Source organism: Tursiops truncatus, chromosome 1 (genome assembly GCF_011762595.2).
Source record: "Tursiops truncatus isolate mTurTru1 chromosome 1, mTurTru1.mat.Y, whole genome shotgun sequence".
NCBI lineage: Eukaryota > Metazoa > Chordata > Mammalia > Artiodactyla > Delphinidae > Tursiops > Tursiops truncatus.
The window spans coordinates 87,516,485-87,538,235 of NC_047034.1; the positions used below are offsets into that span (position 1 = coordinate 87,516,485).

General features: G+C 51.2%; 1 protein-coding gene across 9 annotated transcripts; it reads right to left on the reverse strand.

Moving 5' to 3' along the window:
• Positions 1–1,058: 1,058 nt before the first annotated feature.
• On the reverse strand, positions 1,059–19,225 carry STRIP1 (striatin interacting protein 1). Of its 9 annotated transcripts, none has more exons than XM_073809857.1 (22): positions 19,011–19,225; positions 16,493–16,565; positions 15,673–15,786; positions 15,107–15,241; positions 14,888–15,008; positions 14,039–14,107; positions 12,937–13,043; positions 12,701–12,828; positions 11,258–11,440; positions 10,651–10,868; positions 9,394–9,459; positions 9,225–9,288; positions 8,645–8,713; positions 8,060–8,131; positions 7,509–7,583; positions 7,214–7,311; positions 5,786–5,912; positions 5,475–5,575; positions 4,647–4,713; positions 4,029–4,133; positions 3,196–3,417; positions 1,059–2,026 (listed from the first exon to the last, which is right to left on the reverse strand). In XM_073809857.1, exons 1-22 carry the CDS (start codon positions 19,188–19,190, stop codon positions 1,847–1,849), a joined length of 2,574 nt encoding a protein of 857 aa, XP_073665958.1. In that variant the 5' UTR covers positions 19,191–19,225; the 3' UTR covers positions 1,059–1,846. The 9 variants fall into 9 exon arrangements, with proteins under 9 accessions (XP_073665958.1, XP_073665946.1, XP_073665947.1 ...); XM_073809845.1 differs by having other exon boundaries at positions 3,213–3,417; positions 16,493–16,562; positions 19,011–19,224; XM_073809846.1 differs by having other exon boundaries at positions 3,213–3,417; positions 15,673–15,747; positions 19,011–19,224.
• Positions 19,226–21,751: the final 2,526 nt, after the last annotated feature.

Sequence of the window (21,751 nt, forward strand, 5' to 3'; positions counted from 1 at the left end):
TGCCACCTCAAGATGCGTACTTCCTATTGACCCTAGTAAGAAACAGCAGAGGATCCACTGTGCACACACAAATTGTGTCAAAGTCCCTTGTCCTGTGCAAGTTACTTTGTGGCAAAGGCCAATCACAGGGACTTCCCATCTCCTAGGCCGTGTGACTTACATACGGACGCACTGCTGGCTCCTACCCGGCTGCTCATAATCACACTGGCGCATAAAGGCCTGTCCTAGAAGCCCAGCTCAGGGCCTGGACTGAGGCTCAGTGGACACGTACTGAACGGAGGAGCCAACAAAGGGGAGATTTCCCCCAGAATACGTTTCTTTTATTAGTCAAGACCCCTTGGAGACTTAAAACCCCCTACAGGTGGCCTACAGGTAAGATAAGGGAACTTGAAGCAATTCCTAAAAGGGAACACTCCTTTTCTCAGCATCAGAATGGTAAGATCCTCAGAAGCAGAGCGTCAAGATCGAGCAAGGCGGAGGCAGACACGTCCAGGGATCTGAAGGCCAGATGCAGGCTCCAGAAGCCTCAGACTGACACCGACCACAAAGGTGTTTGCTTCTCCCTCAGCCACGCGGGCCCCTGGGCCTCCCGACACTCCCTTTCCCGGGACTCCTGACGGTCTGCTTCCCCAGGCTCTGGGCACTTAAGCTTCCTCTCAGTTCCCATCTACCCCAGTGAGGGTCCAGCAGTCGACCCCCTCTCTGACCGGGCCCCTCCCTCCCTAATACTGAAATTGGTTCGGCTGAGTCCAGCTCAGGGGTGTGATGCAGAGAAACCTGGGGCGCCTACTGTAATACCTCTAACCCAGGGGTGCAGACAACTTACAGCTCCAGCAACCCAGAGCCCTGGGGCTGGGCGCCCTGGAGCAAAACCAGACTGATGTGGGGAAAGAACACTTGGGATAAGTGCCAACTCCCCCCCTTCCCCCTCAGATGAGAAAGGTGGGCAGCTTGGCAGGGACAAGGGGGTGACCTATCAATGCTGGCAAGAAAACTCTCTTTCTAGACCTGGAGGAGATATTCAGGGGCCATATTTCCTGCAGACAAGGCAATGGGCATTGTTTTTGCTTCCTTTTAATGTAAACAGAATACACAAACACATGAAAAACCCCAATATGACACAAGAGAACACACACAGATTCATATATATTTACAGACCCTTGCACACCAAGAAAAAAAAAATGGCACCTCTGGTTAAGGGAAGCTTCTCTTCCTGTCCCAACCCCGTCCAAAACCAAACTGCTGAGGCAGCTGCAGGAGCCTCTGCAATTGCTTCTAGATGAAACTTAGCAAGAGGCTGGAATGACATCAGAAAGCCCCCAAAGCAAAACCAAGATTCTGACTTTCTGGCCTGGCTCTAATCGTAAGCCCTCCTCTTTGGCAAGCTGACATGCCAAGGATCTGTGTGTCTCAGCAAGAGTCAGCGTGACCCCTGAAATTCAGATGCAGCGGGTTCCCAGCCCATCCCAGGTTTTCCCAGCCTTGGGCGGAATGACAAATGAGCTGCAACCAACTATGTCCAAGAGAGGAGGGCGCGGAGGAGTGAAGGAAGAGAGGATCCCAAGCAGAGAGATGACCACTCACGAGCAGTACGCTGGGAATCAATGAGAGGTCAGATGCAGACTCCCCAGCCAACCCAGCACTGGCTGGGAAGGGCACAGTGGGGCTGTGCTGCCACCTGGAGGGGGATGGGAGCACTGCAGCAAGGAACCAGGACAGCCCCCGGGGTACCTGGAGATCAACCCCTTCTTTCATTTTCAGTCTCTTGCCCAGGAGCCTCACTGCAGCAGCTCCTCCCAGGAAATGGGCTTGGAGAAGACCTCCCTTTCTAACCAGAGGTCGTAGTTCATCTGGAAGTCCTCAGGGAGGTCCACCCGCTGGCCCAGGACACTTTGCAGGCAGTTGTCCACAGGCAGGAAGTCGGGGTTGCTGTGGACCCGGTCGTACCGCCTGGCGTTGAAGCGCTCGATGTTGGCACGAAGGGCACACTCCTCTGCCTGGAAGTCCCAAGGCCGGGCATCAAGATCTAGGACAAAGCAGGAAGCCATGGTTAGGAGCCAAGCCCTTGTGGCAGCTCCCCTGGGGTTCACTGTAGCTCAGGGCCACGCCAGCCTGGGCTTGGAATGTTGACTGTCAACCAGGAGCGGGAAACCTCCGAGCCCCATCCTCGGGAAAACTGACAGGACTTCTTTCCTAGACACACAGGTAAGTCAGGTCAAAGGCGAAAAGCCAGAGCTACGGAGAGAGGCTACACTGCAGTTTATGTGGATCCAGTGAGGGAAAGCCAGGGGTACAACGTGCTTCTCTCAAAGTCACGCTCTCCCTGGCTCTCTGGGATCAGAGGCAGGAACCTGCAGATCCCCTCCTCTGCTTGTTCTCTCAATTCCCTGACCAGGTGCTGTGGGCCACCTTGGCTCTGCACGAATTCAGGGCGTTGGGAGTGCAGATGCAGCCGTATGGTCCTGGTGCTGTGGCCGGGAATTGTAAGGGTGCGGGTAGCAGGCTCAGGGGACACCGGGAAGACCCACTCTGCCAGGGAGGCCAAGGTGCGGAGGGGAGGAACACATGCAGATACAGAACGATTAGGGGGTACGGGGAGGTGCGCTGCCGGCAGAGAGCACAAACTGGGGGAAAGCATGGCCAATGTGCACTGACTGTGCCCAGAGCCCTATAGGTGTGATGGAAGCTGGGCTGAGCGGAAGCTGGAACAGATTAGATGAGGACACAGAGGGACGAAGTGTGGGCCTTAAATACGTTAAGAGTTTGGCACTAATTCTTAGGGAAATCGGAAGCCAATGAAGGATTTTACTCAGGGAGGTACCACCACTGGATCTGTATTTTAAAAAGATCACTAGAGCAAAGTCTGAGGCACTGATGGAGAGAAAGGAACTGGCAGGGAATCCATCAGGAGCTGTGAGAATTTCAGTGACCAGAACCACGGCAGCTGCAGGGCGGAGAGAGGACGAGAGGACAGAGAAAGTCTTGTGACCATTTCTGGAAAAGGAAAGGGGAGGCACAGAGAGGAATGGGTATGATCACAGATGCCAAGCCTGGCAGCTTCTCCAAGTCCTTCCCAGGGCTCCCATCCTGACGCTACAGAAGCAGGAGCTGGGCTCTTCCAGGTTACTCAGGGAAGCTTAGAGGGAAAGCTGTCACCTCCCCGCGCCCCTCCACCCCCGCCCCGCCTCGCCTCACCTCGTGGGGAGCCTCACCGTTGCCGTAAGCCCAGTCGTCGTTCAGCCGATGCCGCACCTTCTGGTAGATGGCAGACATCGTCTTCATGTTGCTCTTTCGCCACTGCCGCCCCAGATACTTGGTCTGCACCTTGAGCAGCTTCAGCACATAGAGCTGCATCATGGCCTGTTTCACCTTCAGGGCCCGCTTCAAGATGGGGGCTGACTTGAACACCACCAGCATCTGGGAAGGGTTAAAAGGGAGGCCCACGTTGAGGGCAGAAATAAACACCTGCACCACCACCATGCTGCTATCCCTTCTGGGGTTAGGGGCAGGGTGACCAACTGCTGCAGTTTCCCCCAGACTGAAGGGTTTCCTGGGACTTGGGACACTTCCACTGCTAAAACCAGGAAAGTCCCAGGCAAAGCTGGATGGTTGGTCATCCTAATTATGGGTCATTCTGGAATCTGAAGAAAGCTATGAATTCCTTCACCAGAAATATCCCTATGTGCACATATACACAATTTCAAAGGATTCATGGACCTCCCCGCCCCAAAGGGATCCACAGACTCAGGGTTAAGGAGACTCTCAGAACCTTGGTGGAGAACCAGCGGAGATTAAGAGGATACAGAAAATGCCTTCTATATATGTAGATTTGTTTCAGCACATGACTGAGCCTCTTCCAGCTTCCAGTTCAACTCATCAAGGCACCAGAGATCAGCCCTTAAAACGCAAGGATGTGGCTATAGGAAAGTTAGGTGGGGACCCCTGCCCTCTAACGTGAAGGGACCAGACAGCAGGTGGCACGCTGCTTTGAGCTCCAAGATTCATGCCTGCTGACTGCGCTGACTCACCATCGTCCTCGAATGCTTCCATTTTGTCAGCTTGTTCAAGATCCGAAGCAGATTAATACAGGAAAAGAGGTTCCTCCAGCAAAACTGGTTATTGTCACCTGCTTCCTACAGGGAAAACCCAGGAACAATCATCTCTTGCACAGCTGCAGGTGCTCCGCAGTTTCCAAAGCCCTCCCACCTGTGACGTCAGCACTGCTCAGTCTCTCCACACGTGTACCAGGAACCCTCTCCTCCCCTCAGCCCAGGGGGACCTCCATCCCAGAAGCTGGCAGAGGTAAGGCGTGCTCCCTAGAATTTTCCTGCAGGAAACATGGAGCATGATATTGGGGGCTGTGGCCCCAGAGAGCTCCAGTGTGGGGAGAGGGAAACAACTCAACCAGGTGAGCTCTGGGTCGGCAGCACCTGAAGACCACACTTCTGAAATAAGCCCTAAATCCAAATCTTCCCACTCTGCAGGGTCCGCCCCTCAGCCCTTCTATGCAATTACAGTGCTGCAAAAGCCCGGCACTTAACAGTGACCGCACCTGTGAAGAACCTCTACCCCTGTGAGGGGGAGGCAGGCTCTCCACCACAACCCTCACACCAAAGGGACCGCCGGGGAAGAGGCTAGTTACTCACCAGACTCTCGGCAGTCAGCTCCGGCAGCTCGTGCACCACGCACTGAGGGTAGTCTAGGACAGAGATGCTGCACAGGGCAAGAGAGCCCAGGCACCCGCCCTGAGCGAGGGCTGGAGTCTGGAGGAGCAGCTGCTGGCTCCTGGCCTCCCTCCCTCACTTGTGGGGGCAGAAGCAGTAATCGGCCTTGTCCGCACCACCCCACTTTCCCCAGCTCTAAGACGGGGAAATACCTGCTACGAGTGAACTTGTAAGATCCCTCTGTAGCCAGAGACAAGCTCGTAATCTTGTAAGGGGTGGAGAGAGCACATTATCCCTCACAGCAATAAATCTGGAGCGGGGGGCGGACTTCTCAAGGCAATTAATTTATGCCAAGCCGCCACTGGAGACTGTGTCTGGCTAACAGCTCAGCTTGTGGTGTTATCATGCTGATGAGCCGTCAATGTCAAGTACAGCTGGCGCCAGGTGATGGCGTAGGGACAAGACATTATAGCGCACGGGGCCAAACTCCTTTGAGAGCAAGCGCCCAGCCAGTCCCCTCAAAAAAAAAGGGCACAGAAGGGCAGTGAGGGCAGTTTGGAGCCCAGGATGAGAACCCTGCCATCCAGGCACAGACAGACTGAGTCACCTGACACTAGACTAGCTAGACTCAGGTTTGACAAACTGGCGCCATGTCTCACAAACTGAGGCACCATGTCTCATTCATCTTTGGGTCCTGACGCCTGGCAGAGCACTGGCTTGTGGGTACTGAACGGACTCAGTGGGAGAGGCCAGCTGGGAGCCCTGCCATCTGGCCATACCCACCCCTTCCTGACCCCTGGTCCTTATCACCTGTTCTTGGCAGTGATGTAAGACATAATGTTTTGATTGAAGAATTTCAGGATCAAAGGGATGCAGTTGGCAAACACCAGGTGCTGTGCCATATACTCAAACTGCAAGCAACAGGAAGAAATATAAGCATGCCCGTGGGACCTCACCCTCCTTCCTCCAGGGATAAAAGGCCTTGGCTGGAGGACTGTGTCTTAGAACATTCATGCAGAGCTCAAGGAGGTTTGAAGGCCAAGGCCTCTGTTCTTTGGGGCTAGAGGAGCAGCACTGCCTGAGGCCCTGGCCCAGTGGACAGAGGAAGGGGCTGCAGGTACCTGGTAGACGTGGTTCAACTTAAAGTGCTTGAGCAGCAGCAGCAGGACCGCAGAAATGGCCTTAACAATGACCTCTTTGTGGCGGTTCACATCCACTCCCAGCTTCATGCTCTGCAACACTGTGGTGCTAGAAGCACAATCACCCGGGTGGGCCCCCAGCAGGTGCAGCACCCTCCTCTCTGGTGGTCCCAGGAGAGATGGGATTCCTGAGCCTTCTCTGGGCGAAGCTCCCACCTCACCCCCACCCTACGGACATCTCAGAGGTTACGCCCAGCTCCACCCACCCACCTAACAAGCAATCTAGCTCAGCATAATTGATTTCTTCCTTGTGATGCCCCAAACACATTCTTAGCCTATTTCTTTGCTTTTCCTCCAAAACTGAACTTCTCATCTCAAGATCTCCCCTAAGCTTCTGCCACCATATGAACCTGTGCTCCTCAGAGTGTGTTCTGTGGAATACCAGTATATTGAGATGTTTCATATTATGGGGAAAAGGGGTTTTGGAGTCAGATAAACTTAGGAAGCATTTACTTAAATCAGTTTCTTGCAAATTTAGGAGCTCTCACTATAAATCTTTATAAGAGGAGGTCGATATTTGACTGTGGAGGCTTTTTCCCAAGGACCATCACGATGGCCTGGTGCTCCATGACATTCCCTTTGGTGTTAGCCAACGCTGCCTCCTCCCTCACTTGGCTGTCACCACCAGACGCAAGGGGTCCACCCACCAGGGAACTGGCCTCAGAGCTGGGTGGTACTGGTAGGCAGGCAGGGGATCAAGTGCCCAGGTCCTTCTCAAAGCACAAAGTGATCTTAGTTCGTACTCTCACATCAAAAAGATGAGGTCAGCGCCCCAGGGAGGAAGAACCCCTAAGGATTTTACTACCACCCTGAGACATTCAAAAATATTCTGCATGCCAGTTCACTGGCAAATAGGAAAGAATCTACACCCAGCTCAGGTCCAGCTGTTGGCTGATTTTTGTCCAGAAGCTAAAACTGTACGTCCTGGATGTCCCAATCACATAGCTTTCAAAGGAGCCTTTGGGGAAATGTCAAACACAGTCCGATTCATTTTACAGGGGAGGAAGTGACTTTCACCAATTCCCTCAGATATGCACTCAGCGGCAGAGTCTACACTAGAATCCAGGCCAACCAGATTAACCACCTCCCCAAGCAGTAAAACTGAGTATTTCACCCAGTACGTTTTCTTTCTTCTGAGCCAGGAATACCCTAAACTTAATCTGCAGAGAAGTTGAGCCAAAACAACAGCAGCGGCAGCAACAACAAAAACAAAGAATGACAACAGCAAACAACCTAGCAAACAGTGGGACCAAAAGGCAAACACTTCCTCTTTCGCCTCTACCCTTCTGCCCCTGACCTGCTCCATTCATAGGAGCCATACACACTCAGTACTCAAGACTTGATACTCACGGCATCTCCTCAGGCAGGACATCTGCTAGGATGTTGATTGAGTCCGTTTTGGCCTTCGAGGTGGGAGCTGCGGCCAGCAGGATCTTCAGCAGCGCAATCTGGGGAGGAGCAGACTGTTCAGACGGTGTGGATGAGAGGGGCCAGGGGCAGCACTAGGCCCTGAGAGGTGGTCCTTCTGGAGGTGCTCAGGCAGCAGGAGGAGGGGTTAAAGGACACTGGCGGGCATGCTCTCAAGGCCAGTGTTGTCGGGAGGGGACCCCATGGCAGGTAGAACACTCAGGAGAAGTGCACTCACCATGTACTGCGGCAGGCTGGGGAGCAAGCCTTGGTAGAGGGTTTCTGCAGGGACTTGCTCGACTTCCTCTTCTCCCTTTCAACAAAATGGGTAATAGGTACAAATACAAAGCCCGGTCCTGACGATGCTCTCCTGAGCCAGCTTGCTGGCTGGCTGGAGGAGAATCTGTAAGTATGGATGTAAATGATGATAATGATAGCAAACCTTGAATGATACAACATGCCAGACACTTTACTTGTAAAAACACATTTAATCCTTACTACAACTCTATGGAGAAGGTACTATTGTCATTCCCATTTAACAGGCTAGGAAACGAAAGCGGAAGGAGAGCCAGTACCTTGCCTAGGTCGCTACCCACTAAATGGATTCAGAGGAAGGTGGCCGGCCCAGAGTCTGTGCTCTTAAGCCCTGGACCTGCCACTCGCCAGCCCTGCAGCGGGAGCCAGACTGGGAGCTTTTTGAGGGCAGGCCTGGGGCATTTTGCGGTCTAGGCCCAGCACCGTGCTGGGAACAGCTGGGATCCTACGGACTGAGGAAGGCCTCCAACTCACCCCTGAGAGAGGAGAGCGAAGGTACTCCTCCTCCATCTGCGCCTGGACCTCTGCAATCGACGTGTACTTGTGCTGGAGAGAGAGGGAACGAGGCGCCGGGGAAAACACCCCTCATTCTCTGGCCAAATGCCCACACCTGGCAAAGACCCCACACAATTTTCCTCAAACACCATCTTCTCAAAGAGCGCTAAGTCACCATACAGATCCCGAACTAAAATCCCAAACCTGAAATATTTTTCTAAGTGGGCACCTACCTCTTAAAACCAGTGTAAAAAAGCACACAACAGATCAGGAAAAAAGCAAATTAAAGAAGAAAAGGGGTTTTGCAGATAGTGACAATGACAGGAGGAAAACAAAAGCAGAATCAAGCACCCAGGTACTCAGAATCAAGGGCTCAAATGCTCAGAAAGCCCCTGCACGAAGCCCACTTGGTACCACAAATTTCAAAAACATATAAACATTTACATTCCAGACATGCTATTAGGGGCCACACCTCTTCCCCACTCGTGCTGCTTCCTCCCAGGTGGAGGGACACGAGTGCACAGAGCACTCCTGGCCCCTCCCCGCCCCTCCCCCCACACTCACTCCTCCCCTCCCGGGCTGGCCAGTACGGGAGGAGGAACAGGACAGTCTCAGCCCCTCTTTCTCTTCTCTCTTCAGAAAAAAGAAAAGCCTGTAAACTCTTCTGCTCCTTGACCAGGCTCAGCAGGGTTCTAGCACTGCCTGGTCTGGGTAGGCGAGTCTGCCTAACTCTGGAAGTGAGGTATCCGGACACCTATTGTTGTTGTGTTCTCATGCCTCATTCTCCAATCACTCCATGGGCAATAAAGCTGGCATTTCAATCTCCCTCTGCCTACTCCCCTAACTCAACTGCCTTAGAACTTGGGCAAGGAAAAGGCAGGCTACTTACTAAGCCCCTTAAAACCCAACTGTCAGGTAATATAATCTTTCACGAACCCCCAGTAAGTGCCCCAAACAAAAGCTCAGTTAAAATAAGTAAAACGCATGAAAAACTGTTTTAAAGGATGCCACCACTGTCCACCTGTTCCTCCACCCCCAGTTCCCTCAGGCAGACAGAAGTCTAAAAAGGCTTCTCCCAAAGGGCTGGTCTCACTTTACTCACTTGGGACCAACCTAGGCCAAAAGCTCACCCAAAGCCACCTACCTGCTTCAGAGTCTTGATGCTTTCGTGGATTGGCCTGGGCAGCCCCACCACTGTGTTTGTGTCACTGGAGAATAACAGAGGCCCTGTGTTAGGCCTGGGTCCCCACACACCAAAGGCTGGGAGGGTGACCCCACTACCTTTCTTTAAAAGGAACTCGGATCACACTCACCTGCCCAGAGTGTAACCGATGAACTTGCTGCGGCTGGACTCGAGGAACACCTCGATGTCTTTCTCTCTGCCAAAGGAAAAGACTGCAGCTTTCTTAAATGTTATCTCAAGTCATCATGGTTAACAAAACACAGAATGTCCAGAAACTGTGAAGCCAAAGAAAAAGTCTCCCACAATTGTTTTTCTTTTTGGAAAAAAGAAAATAAAAAAACAAAGAACTGAAATCTTCAGACTATTTTAAGGTCCTTCATAATGCTGTTGGATCAATAATCTAAAAATGTGTAACTAGTTTATTCATTAAGATTAAGGTGATACATCAAACTTAAAAGCATACTTTATTCAGATATTAATAACAAGTTTGTCACAACAGAATTTCTCAGATATTCACAATTTTTACAATTAGAGCTGTAAGCTACTGATTTTTTCATATGAGTCATACTGTCCTGTCTCAGACAATCAGGCTAGCTTGCATTTTCTGATGACTTGTTTTGTATTCCCATCACAGATCACTGAAAACTGGGGCTTTAGCCTGGATCAAGAAAATGACCCCTATATCTTTTCACATGTCCATCTATTTCTTAAGTTGGTGCCCTTTCAAACAGATACCATTTATATACATCCAGGAACCTTGACATCCACCGACTCACGCACATATATCTCAAACATCTTAATTATGGTTCTAAAGAAATTCTTCCTTAATCTATAATATTCTGTCAAAAATCATATACAGGGCTTCCCTGGTGGCGCAGTGGTTGAGAGTCCGTCTGCCGATGCAGGGGACACGGGTTCGTGCCCTGGTCCGGGAAGATCCCACATGCCGCGGAGCGGCTGGGCTCGTGAGCCATGGCCGCTGAGCCTGCGCGTCCGGAGCCTGTGCTCCGCAACGGGAGAGGCCACAACAGTGAGAGGCCCGCGTACCGCAAAAAAAATCATATACAACCCCAGGGTGGGTGGAGATGGGTTCACTTAAATGTCCTTGTTTTAATTTTTTCCCGCTCCCTTTCACTAGTATCATGTCCAACCAAGAGCTAACCCACGTTACTGACTCAAGAGCCATATAAGGGCCTCTCTGTGCAAGGCCAGCACCCTGACACCCCCAGGGCCAGCACTGGGCACTTTAAGAGAGGCTCATCGCAGGGCCAAGGCCAGCATGGCCCTGCACAGGACCTCACGTGACAACTCAGGCCCGGTGCCAGGCGTGGGGATGTGACAACACTGGTTTCAGGAGCACAGAGTGTTGCGGAGGTCTGAGACTCACCTGACCTTGGGAGCCCACGGGAGCCCCTTTGGGCAGGTAAGCCTGTCAGTCTGGGGGTGCTGCAGTGGGGGAGGCATCACCTCATCCCGCTCAAGGGGGAATGTCTCCCCCTCCAGACTGCTGTCGTCATCATTCTCCTCTTCCTCCTCTCGAGAGTCATCAGCCTTGTAGGGATCCCGCTCGTTGAAGGCATCCAAATTGTCCTGCTTTATCAGAGCCTGAGAGCAGAGGGACAGGAGAGCAGACAAGTGCCAACTGACGAACTGGATAAAAAGGGGCATGGAAGCTAAAGAAGTGATCACACAGAAAGGTGGTAGGAAGAGAGCCAGGAGCAGTGGAAAAACCCGAGAGGAAGTCAAGGTTGGGCCCAAGTGACAAATCAGTCCTTGCCCAAGTCCCTCACAAGTGCCACATTCTGAGTGCCCACTATAAACTGGGCCCTGGGCTGGGGACACAGTGTCCCTGCCCTAAAGGCATTCATTCTGACTTGCTGATCAGGGGAGACTTAAACAACCGTCCAACAACCTGGGGCTCATCCAGTGACTATGCCACTGCACCCGTGCACCTTGAGAACTCTCAGGAGTCGTAGGGACCTTGTCGCCCTCACCTTGTGCTCCCGACGGCCCCGTTTCTGCTGCTGCTCGATCAGGTCAGAGGCAGACGCTGGGGGAGAGGCGGCCCTCATGTTGCGGATGACTTTGATGCTGTCCTCAGGCAGCGGGGGGAGGCCCAGGATGGCACGCTTCTCGGCCTTCATGCTCTGCAGCTCCTCAAAGCCGCCCAGTGTGCACTGTGTCACAGACAGGTGCAGAGCCAGGACGACATGTCCGTAAGCGGGTCCCTGTCTGTGTCAAGCTCAAAAGCATCTGGGACACCGTGACCCATATCTTTAGAGACCCACACAACCTCCCAACAAGGGACTGAATGCACCCCGAGGAGAAACGAGCGACATCAACATGGGAGAGGAGCACAGGGGCAAGGAGTGGAGATGCGCAGGCTGACTGAGCCTAGTGCAGAAGGCACGCCTAGCTCTGTGTGTACAACAGACTCCTCGAGTGACACAAAGGCCACCTGAAGAGCTTAACCCTTCAAGTTCCTAGAAAAGTAGGTGAGACTCAAATGCTTCAAAAGCTGTACATGCCAGTCTTTCAAAGTCAAATGGGGAATACACTGTTGGATGTTCAAGTTAAAAAACAAACAAACAAACAAAAAACCCACCTTCATCTAAACATCCCCCTAGAAGCAAACCTCAGCAGTGTTCAGCAACTTTAGGCTGCTCAGTTTCACTGTTTCTGAGCAATTCGGCTTTCCTCTCTGGCTTCAGTGAGGCTTCGTGGGGGTCAACAAGCTTATCTGGCCAACGTCACATGTGTAGAGCACTCTAAGGAGGCCTAACCTCGCTGAGCCCTGGCTCCGCAGAGCTGGCCCACTCTGAAAGAGGGGAAGGTGAGTCCCAGCAAGAGCAAGAGTCCAGACCCCAGCTCCACTGTCTCCCCAGGTCGCTCCTCCTGGAGGGAAGGGCTCCTGGTTTGGCCTGGGCCTGGCTGCTGACAGCGGCTCCCAAGCCAAGGGTGCTAGCCAGCCCACTCTGCTGGACCCACCCCTTCACTAGCTAGAGAAAGAGTCAGCTTTCACACCATACCCTGAGGAAAATGTAGGCACAGGACTCACTCTTTCTTCTTTCAAGTGACATCTGACTGAGGGGGCCCCAATTACACCAGCTCTAATTTTGCCTCAAATCACTTTGCAAACTCCAGGTTCAAGAGCAGCTTGCCTGGAGAGACGTGTCCTGTGACTGAAGAAAACCGCTTCCAGGAACCAGGGAGCCAACAGTCTATTCTGATTCAAAGGCCAAGTCCTCTTTGGCTGCAGTGAGGCCAAAGTGACACTTTTTTTGCCATCACCTTTCAGGAATCTTCTTTCAGAACTTTTTTTTTAACCAAAGCAGTAATATATTCATATAATTCAATACTCAAAAGGATATACAGTGAAAACTCTCCCTCCTGCCCTGTCCCCTAGCACGGGAATTCCCCTTCAAGGACGCACTCACCAACACTGTCTTCCAGAGCAGCAAGAGAACCTTCTTCATGGGGAAGTGAGGGGCATGGCCGCTGCAAAATTTGGTCACCATCCCAAACAGCATGATGGCAAATGGCTCGCTGTTGTACAGAGGGGAACCTGGGGTACACAAAGGTATCAGGGCCACAGGCAGGAACAGGACCCTCCCAAAGCCCTCCAGCCTCAATTCCCAGGCAGGGCCTTGAGCCAGGATCCCCAGAGTCCTACCCAGCTCAGCCCTGAAGGTCTGTCGCATTGTCCTCCATTCGGCCTTATCACCCTCACATTCCTGGTGAACGGTCTCCACAATCAGGTACATGATGTTTAGCAAGACCCTGGCGACAAAAGCCAGCTATAATGAAGCAGGATGGGGGGTCAAGGGAGCACCCCCTGGCTTCCTCACATCCCACACGACACGAGAAAGGCCTGCGCACCAAGGCTGGCTGGGGGGGAGGGCTGTAATGTAGAAAAAACTACAAGAGTCCCACAGAGCACCTTGCGGTGGGTGCTTCCTTCTCTGTCTCTGGTGCTAAGGTTGGGACCAGATCGTCTTCCGTTTCTAGCAAAGTGCTTGCTCAAAGCAGGTGCTTAATAAGTGGCTGCTGAATGGATGGATATGAACAAGAACGGCCAAAAGCATTTACTACCCTGAGCTTCCCGGAATGAGAAAAACACAGAGGCAGGCGTGAGCTATGGAAGCCCGTGTTGGATCAGACAAAGCAGTGGATGATCAAGGTGAGAGCAAGGAGGTGTTCACCATGATGGAGGGGAAATCAGGAGCAAGCAGGGCGATGGCCAGGGACCGTAACTACAGTGGGGAACACCACCAGTATCTATCTGAAAACTTCCAAATTCACAAAGAGTCAGATTCTAATCCTTACAAAAATGGGAAGGTGTTCTTGTTCTTTAGCAGTTGCTATTACTTCCGGCACAGCCAGGAAACGTCATGAAGTTGTCAGGACTAACCCCACACAGACAGGCATCAAGCTGTGCACGGAAAGGCAGAAGCAGAAGGAGCCACCTCATGTGCTTTGTCCAAATACAAAATGCCACTCCACCGAGTTTCCCAGCAGCAGTGTGGGCAGGAGGCCACATTTCACTGTGGCTCTGTTAAGCATCTTCACCCTGGATTTCCGTTGGGAGTCTCAACCCAGGGCCCCACCTAGGGAGAGCCCTCAGTAGGGCCTACCGATCACACTGAGTCCATCACGCCTGCAAATTAGAGGGTGAGCACACACAGCGAGGAAACCCAAAGGTGCCCGCCCATGCCCTGCCCTGCCCTCGTTCTCCAGCTAGAGCTCAGGGAGTCCAGGCTTGCTGCTCGCCTCACCTCAGGTCCGTGCTATCAGCCAGGGAGATGGCCGGCTTCCTCACCGCACTGCTGCAGGCAGCACTGTTGCTGGAGGAGAGATGCGAGAGTCAGTGCCTTCCCCCAGGAAGGAAGAGAAATGGCTCCCCCGACAAGTGTCGCCCAACAGGGGGATAAAACCCTATGCTATGCGCTTAGATTGCAAAAGAACCCACAGGACCCAGTGGATAAGGACTCAAGCCCAAGACCAGACTGCAAAGGTTTGAATCTTGGCTCTAACACTTACTAGTTATGTGCCCCTGGGCACTCAACTTCTCGGTGCCATAGTTTCCTCATCTGCAAAATGGGGACGGTAATAGCAGCTAACTCATTAACATGAATTAGTACAGGTAGTGTCCTTAGAACAATGCCTGGGACATATAAGCACGCAATGAGTGCTTTTATTATTGATGGTGTTTTCCTCAGACGAGCAGCAGCTGACCTGTCCACCAAGCAAAGGACTAGTGGAGACACAGGCTACAGCAGGCTTTGTTTGAGCCCATGTGTCAGACTTGTGCCTGGCTTCCTGCTGCAGGGAAACCTGTGGTGCAAACACAATGGAGTCTGAAGGTTCAAAATGAGAAGGCTTTTTATTTTTCTGAGGGGCACTGTGGGCCTGGGAAGGAGCTGCAGTGTCTGGCGAGCTCTCTGGTGTTCGCGGACTGTGAGGCCCCTCACTGGTCTTCAACGTTTGGGTAAGCATCTCCCGTTATTCAAACTGGCTGGTTAGAACAGAACCCCATGTGGCGCATATAACCCTCTCAAAACCAGTTCTGCAAGCTCTGTCCCTCCGCTGCCCTTTCCCTACTTTAGCCCCTCAGAAGAACTCACTCTATTTCCATGTTCAGAAGCTCCACCAAAGCGTTGAACGTGCCCACCTCCAGGAGCAGAAAGATGTTGTAGCGCATCCAGGACTGCACCTCTGCCTCCGAGCTACACTCCCCGAAGGTGCCTGCAAACACAGGGCACAGCTCACTGAGCCCCTGTCCATATCTGACTGGGCAGCATCACTGAAGTGGGTGCCAGGGGTCCCTGGGTGTCCACTCAGACCTTGGGCAACGTAGAGGATCGCTCGAGCCACCTTCAGCCTCTTCTCCCTGGCAGTGACCTCCAAGCCGTCCAGGAGCCTCATAGCATGGGTGTGGTGCTGGTTGGTGTCCAGCTCAGTCCACTTCTTATCTGTCACTGCCGGGCAAGAGACCACTTACACTGGAGCCCACAAAAATCCTCACAGTGGGACGGACACCATGTCAACCCATCAAATTCAGGACTGCCACAGAACCAGAACACTCAGAAAGATAAATTACTCTCTATATAAGGGATGCGGTCACACTGCTGCCCTATGAACCTGAATTTCCAGCCTGAAACACTGCTTTTTTGCGTGCAATTTTAATCACATAAAGGTTTTTTCCCCCAATACTCACACTCTGAAAAGGCCCCACCAGAGTACCTGCAAGCCCACCCTAAATGTCCCATCTGGCCTTGAATAATCATGGTTCAGCAGGTTTCTCAGGCCACTCCAGGATGACTTAAGTCATTCAGATGACTAAGAGAAGCCCTGCAGAGCTCTCATGATGCAAGTTGAAAGAGCCAAGAAGTTGGGGGAATCATCTCACCGTGCATCCGGAAGTCCTCCTCAAAGCATTTTCGATTCATCAGGAATTCTGGCCCTTCTGTATAGCTGTAAAGCTCTGTCAAGAACAAAGTGTCATCGTCTCCATGTCCACGTCCTACAGCAGGTGTCACATGTAGCAGAGAAGGTATGCTTCTAGACCCAGCTCTGTCCCTGAGTCACAGTGACTCCTGGACTGTGCTGTCTAATGACTAATGGGGTCTTAATGCTCTGATGTGCACAAAGGAGAGAATGCTGACTTCCCTTGCAGCCGATAACCAGATGCCAGTTAGGCATAAAGCCAGGCATTTCCAGTCCGACGTGCATCAACCCCACCATGCCATGCCACAGGATGACCGCCACCGTGAAAGTGTGTCTCGCAACTGGCTTGAGAATAGGGCCTGTGCTATGGAGGCATGAGAATCAACTCAGGCTGACTTCATATTACACGTGAGCAGCAGTGGCAGCGACAGATGGGCACAGATGCAGGCACACTTGCTGGCACTCCTCAGGACCCCTGTTCTAGGAGAGATCACTGTCAGGGGGATTGCATATGGCCAAGGAACATCAATGTCCACACTGGGACTGGGCCACAGCCAAGTAAGGTGATCATGCAGAGATGCTTCATAAAAGTAAAGGACAAGCCGAAGTTATGAGATACAAAGGGCTTGAACCCAATAATTGACATGTTTTACATATACACATCACTACTAGGACTATCTAGGGGGAAAAAATGAACTCCAAGATGACACTCACTCCTAATTTTATTAAAGACCAATAAGGAAAAACAGCACCCCCAAATAATACGAAGGCCTGTGCTTTACCTGAGAGCTCTGCAGCCCACTTGTCCGTGTCAGCATACTCAAACTCCAGGTCTGGAGACTCGGAATAGCCCTGCTGAGAAAAGGAGAGTTATGCAAAAGATCACTGTGTTTTCCAAAGGAACAAACACATATGCTTCCAGAGACACTGTTGTGTTACAGGACGTCCTTGCCTCTACTTTTCTGATGTTGTATCACAGTATATTGTCTCCTGGGAAGTTCAGGTCTCCCTAATAAGCCCTCTCAGAGCACCTTGCACTGCTCCTTCACAGCACTTGTCATAATTCATAATCATATATGCGCATGTGTATCTGTTTAGTGTCTGCCTCTCCATGAGACTGCCAAGTTTCCCGAGAGTGGGAGTTTTGTCCATTTTGCTCACCAATGATTCCACAATGCCCAGCACACTACTTGGCATGAATGACTGACTGACTGAATGAATGAATAGCTTATAGTCAAATAAGTACTTGTTGGATGAATGAACACTGAAGCTTCCATGTTCTCTGTGCAGTGAAATGACCATTCCACATGGTGCTAAGATTTTGGAAGCCTCATTTCTTTCTGGCTAGTGGGCTACCAATAGCTCAGAAAAAAAATGAGTATTGACACCCTCAGCCTTCCTGCCCTTCTCTCAAATTTCAGTGAGAACTGACAGAGAAGGCAGCGGCTGAACAGAAATGGGTTCCCTCCCACACACAGGAGAGACTATGACAAAGAGAATCTTTTTACTGCTGGGGATAGGTGAGTACTGAGAACACACCATCTTGGAAGCCCTGTTCTGGGAAAAGAGGTGAAGAGAAAGGTAGTCCTCGAACTTAATTACAATCTACTTGGGAAGACAAAGACCACCCACAAAGTGATATACCCACAAACAGTGAATAACGTGAAGAACTCTACGCCTTATTCGACGCAACAGAGTGCACACTCTCATAAGTTCCTGAGCTTCAGTTTCTTCATTTATGGAATGAGGATGACACAAATCTATCTTGAAGGTTTTTAAGGACTAATCAAAACTGTGTGGCACACGGTGGACTCTCATCAAATATCTGCCTCCCTGGCCTGCAGGCATTCCTCATGCTCCCAGCCTACTGATTTCAGCTATGACTCAGAAAAGAGCCACATCAGTATCTGTAAGAAAACAGATTTACGCAGGTCTCTCAGCTTAAATGTGTTCTCTGCCTGACCTTCCACGTGTTGCGTCTATATAGAAATTAAAGGGCAGAAAGAGCAAGTGCATTTAATGGCCACTATTTTAAAACTAGGACTCCTCTCATGATGAAAGTGGATTCACGCCTACCACTTTCATAATCCTCCATACTTGAAAAATTATTAAGAAGTCGCCACTGATGTGCAATAAGCCCACCATGCAAGGGCTACTAAAACGTCAGTTTCATTGCTTTTTCAAGTCATTCACTTCAAGCTCAAAGTGTATCTGATTGTAACTTGCTAAATTTTGATGTTTTATCAGAGGTTTGCTCTTGCCAACAGAAACCAAAAGCTTGAGAGGAACTGATTTCACATGTCTAAAGATAGCGTCATCACTCTTTGGTATGACCTGGTACATTATGTCGGGACAATGAGGAATTCCCTCTCACCAATAAGCACCTGACTGCTAATCAGCCTCGGTGTCCTCTCAGGTGAAGAAAACCTCACAGTAAGTGCTCTGGGAACAAGGTGATTAAGAAGCCCTAAAGCGCTGCGACGTGCGTGTCTTCATTCATGAATTCTACAACGGAGGCAGTGGGAGTAATTCTTTAACTCGGGGTGAGGTGACTAGTCAGCTCCAGACTACTGTGTCTACGGAATGGGAGGAACAGCCCACTAGCAAGAGAAGAGGGATGCTGAGACCTAACGCATGTTTAAATATATATTTCTAATCTTTAACAGTTCAGCATCGGGCGCACTGGGCACACCAACCACCGGGCACTGTCAAACCGTGGCCTGAACCTGCAGTGGCTAAGGTCAGAGTGAACAGGACTGCTCACCCTCCTACTCTCGCAACCTCGAGGCGCACAGTGCATACTACTAGTGCTAATTAGCTCCGTCAGTCTTCCAGGTGCCTTCCCAACCCTCGCCAGTCCCTTCCCTGCCCACACACGCCGTCCGCCGCGGAACCCACACGACCAGAAGCCGGAGATGACTAGGGGGTCTGGGGGTGCAGACGCCCCGCCCTCTGGAGCGCACGCAGACCACTGACTCTTCACCCCGAACTGAGGCAGGGGGTGGATTCCCCAGGGGCTGGGACCCGGAGGTCGCGCTCACAGCCCCGGCCGCAGAGGAGCAAACGAGCCGACAGCGGCTCGGGGAGGTTCTCCCGGTCTGCCAAGCTCCGGGCGGGGACCCCGCCTTCACGCCTCCGGCCTCGGGGAATGCCAGCCTTGCTTCCTGCACCTTTCGCTGTAAATGACAACTTCCCTGCCGAACCCTCCAGGAAACCCAGCCTGGACCCGAAAGTGGCCCCGGGCCCGGACCCCCTGCCGCCGCCTGCCTGGTGTTAGCCTCGCCCCCCGAAGCTCCTGACCTCCGAGTCTTTGCGCTGGTTGCGGTTGAACTCTCGGGCTTTGCCCCCGGGCACGAGGCTCCCGGCGGTCCGCGGTGCCCCAGTTGGAGGCTGCGCCGTTGCGGGCGGCGGAGGTGGCGGTGGCTGGGGCTGCTTGTTGTTCATAATCAGCAGGCCGGGACTGCCGACCGCCGGCTCCATCTTGGCTGCTCCACACCCCCGGCTCAATTCACAGACTGTAGCGGTGATGCAACTCTCGCGTGATTTCCTCCTGCAACGCTCCCTGGTCGCCATATTAAGTGTGGCGGCAAGTGGTAGAGCCATCTTGGCTGTCCAACATCTCGCGAGATTTCTTCTGTTTGAAATCTAGTCCTTCTACGTCTTTTTAGTTTCTACCCTGTTTCTTTTCCAGTTTAGAGGTCGTTTTATCTGTGAAGTTTCCCTTAGCCCCTTCAGTCAGTTTAGTGCCCCTCCCCTTCCTTTAACATCGCTTTGCACTTGTCACTTTTACAGCCCTGTCCAAAGGTTGGGGGTATTGTAGTGAACAAAATGGACACGATCCCAGTCTTCACGAAGATTACATTCACGTGGGGGCGATGTGGGAAACAAATGAGTAAATCAATGAAACAATTACAGTTTTAACATTAATTAATCATTCATTCAACAAACATTTAATGAATGCCTCCTAGGCTCCAGGCAGTGCGATAGAATGGGGGACAAAATCAAGTTCCTGCACTAATGGTACATAACATAGAGCCTAGTGGAAGAGACAGACAATGCGGTCACAATTAGACAAATAAGTGCTGAGAAGAAATGAAAAGAAGTGTAAGGGATTGGAAGGTGACAGTGATGGGGGTGGGGGAGGTGCAGCAGGGCTATATTAGATAGGTTGCTCAGGGAAGGCAGGCCTGAGAGTGCGAGTTTGAATGAGTTCTCAAAGCAGTCAGGGAGGGCCACACCAAGATCCATGGAAGCAACACAGGCAGAAGGACCAGCTTAACTGCAGGAGCTCTGAGGTGCCGTGGCAGGAACTGAGTGAGCCAGGGGAAGAATAGTAGGAGATGAGGGCCATGTAAATGCAGGGGCCAGTTAAATACAGAGGCTTGAAAGGCATGGATCGGAGTTTGGATTTTATTCTAAGTGAAATGGAAAACCAGCAGAAGTTGTTAACCAGGCAGATGTAATGGTCTGATGTTTAAAAGACCAATCTGGCTGCTTTTGGAGAAGGGATTGGGAGAGTAGGTGCAAGAATAGGTGAGGGTAGACAGGTTAAGAGACTGTATAGGTGGAAATGATGGTGGTTTACACCGGGGCAGATCACTGGGTTGATATGGTATTTCTATATTATGTAGGTAGTTTCAACAGGATTTGCTGAAAGACTGGAATCCTATCAGCAGGATAGAAAGGAATAAAGGATGAGTCCTAGATTTTTGGCTTGAGCACTGGGTGGGTGGTTGTATTGCTTATTAAAACAGAGACGTCTGGGAGAAAGAAAAATGGGTTTAGGGGGAAGATCAAGATGTCTGTTTTGGACATGTCATGTTTGAGATGCCCATTTGACATCTTAGAGGTGATGTGTAATAATTACCTGTCACTATGTTGTGAAATCCTTAAAGGCACTTTATTCATCTTTGTCTCTCCAGAACTACATTTTGGCTGCTCCACACCCCCTGCTCAATTCTTGTAAAGTCATTGTGATGCAACTTTTGCATTATTTCTGCCAAGGTTCCACCTAGTAGGTGCTTTAAAGTCTTTGCGGCAAAATAATGAATAAGCCCAAAGCTGTTTTGCCGGCACTTCCTCCTACCTATCTTCCTATCTTTTGCCCCTGTTCCTTCTCAAATCCAATAATACACTTTATAAATAAGCATTTCATCCAAGCTGGGCTGGGTCAAGCTGATAGGAAAAACTAAGGAATTTGCAGGAAAAGGACCAATGCTGAGAGGCTTTTTAGATAATACCAGCAAATCCCACGCAGCCCAACACCTGACATCTAGTTTCAGTGACCACAGTTTGGTCAAGTTCTAAGGCTGACCAAAAGCTTAGAAGCTTTGGTCAAGTTCTAAGACTGACTACCACAAGTTCTATCACCCAACATAGCCAAAAATAAAATAAATAAATTTATTTAAAAAATAGTACAGAAATAGTATTCCATTGTTTATCCAGTTACCTGTTGATAGACACGTGGGTTGTTTCCAGTTGTTCTCACTTGTTCAAACTTATCAAGAAGTAAATGCCAGAGCTTCCCTGGTGGCACAGTGGTTGAGAGTCTGCCTGTCGATGCAAGGGACACGGGTTCGTGCCCCGGTCCGGGAAGATCCCACATGCCGCGGAGCGGCTGGGCCCGTGGGCCATGGCCACTGAGACTGCGCGTCCAAATCCCGTGCTCCGCAACGGGAGAGGACGCAACGGTGAGAGGCTCGTGTACCGCCAAAGGAGCACAGCCCTGCCGACACCTTGATTTTGAACTTCTAGTCTCCAGAACTGAGAAGAAATAAATATCTGTTGTTTTAAGCCACCCAGCTGGTGGTACTTTGTTACAGCAGCCCTAGGAGACTAATACAAATGGCTTCAAATGTTTTAAATGTATTCGTTCGCTACTGCGATCAGCAGATGTTAAAGGAGCACTCTTTATGTGCCAGGCACTTGGCTAGGTATATCAAAGATAAATAAGACATGCTTCCTGCCTCCATTCCTAGAATGTGTCCATCAGGAAGGACAGCTATGTAAATACATGATTGCAGTACTTGGTTAGGATTGTG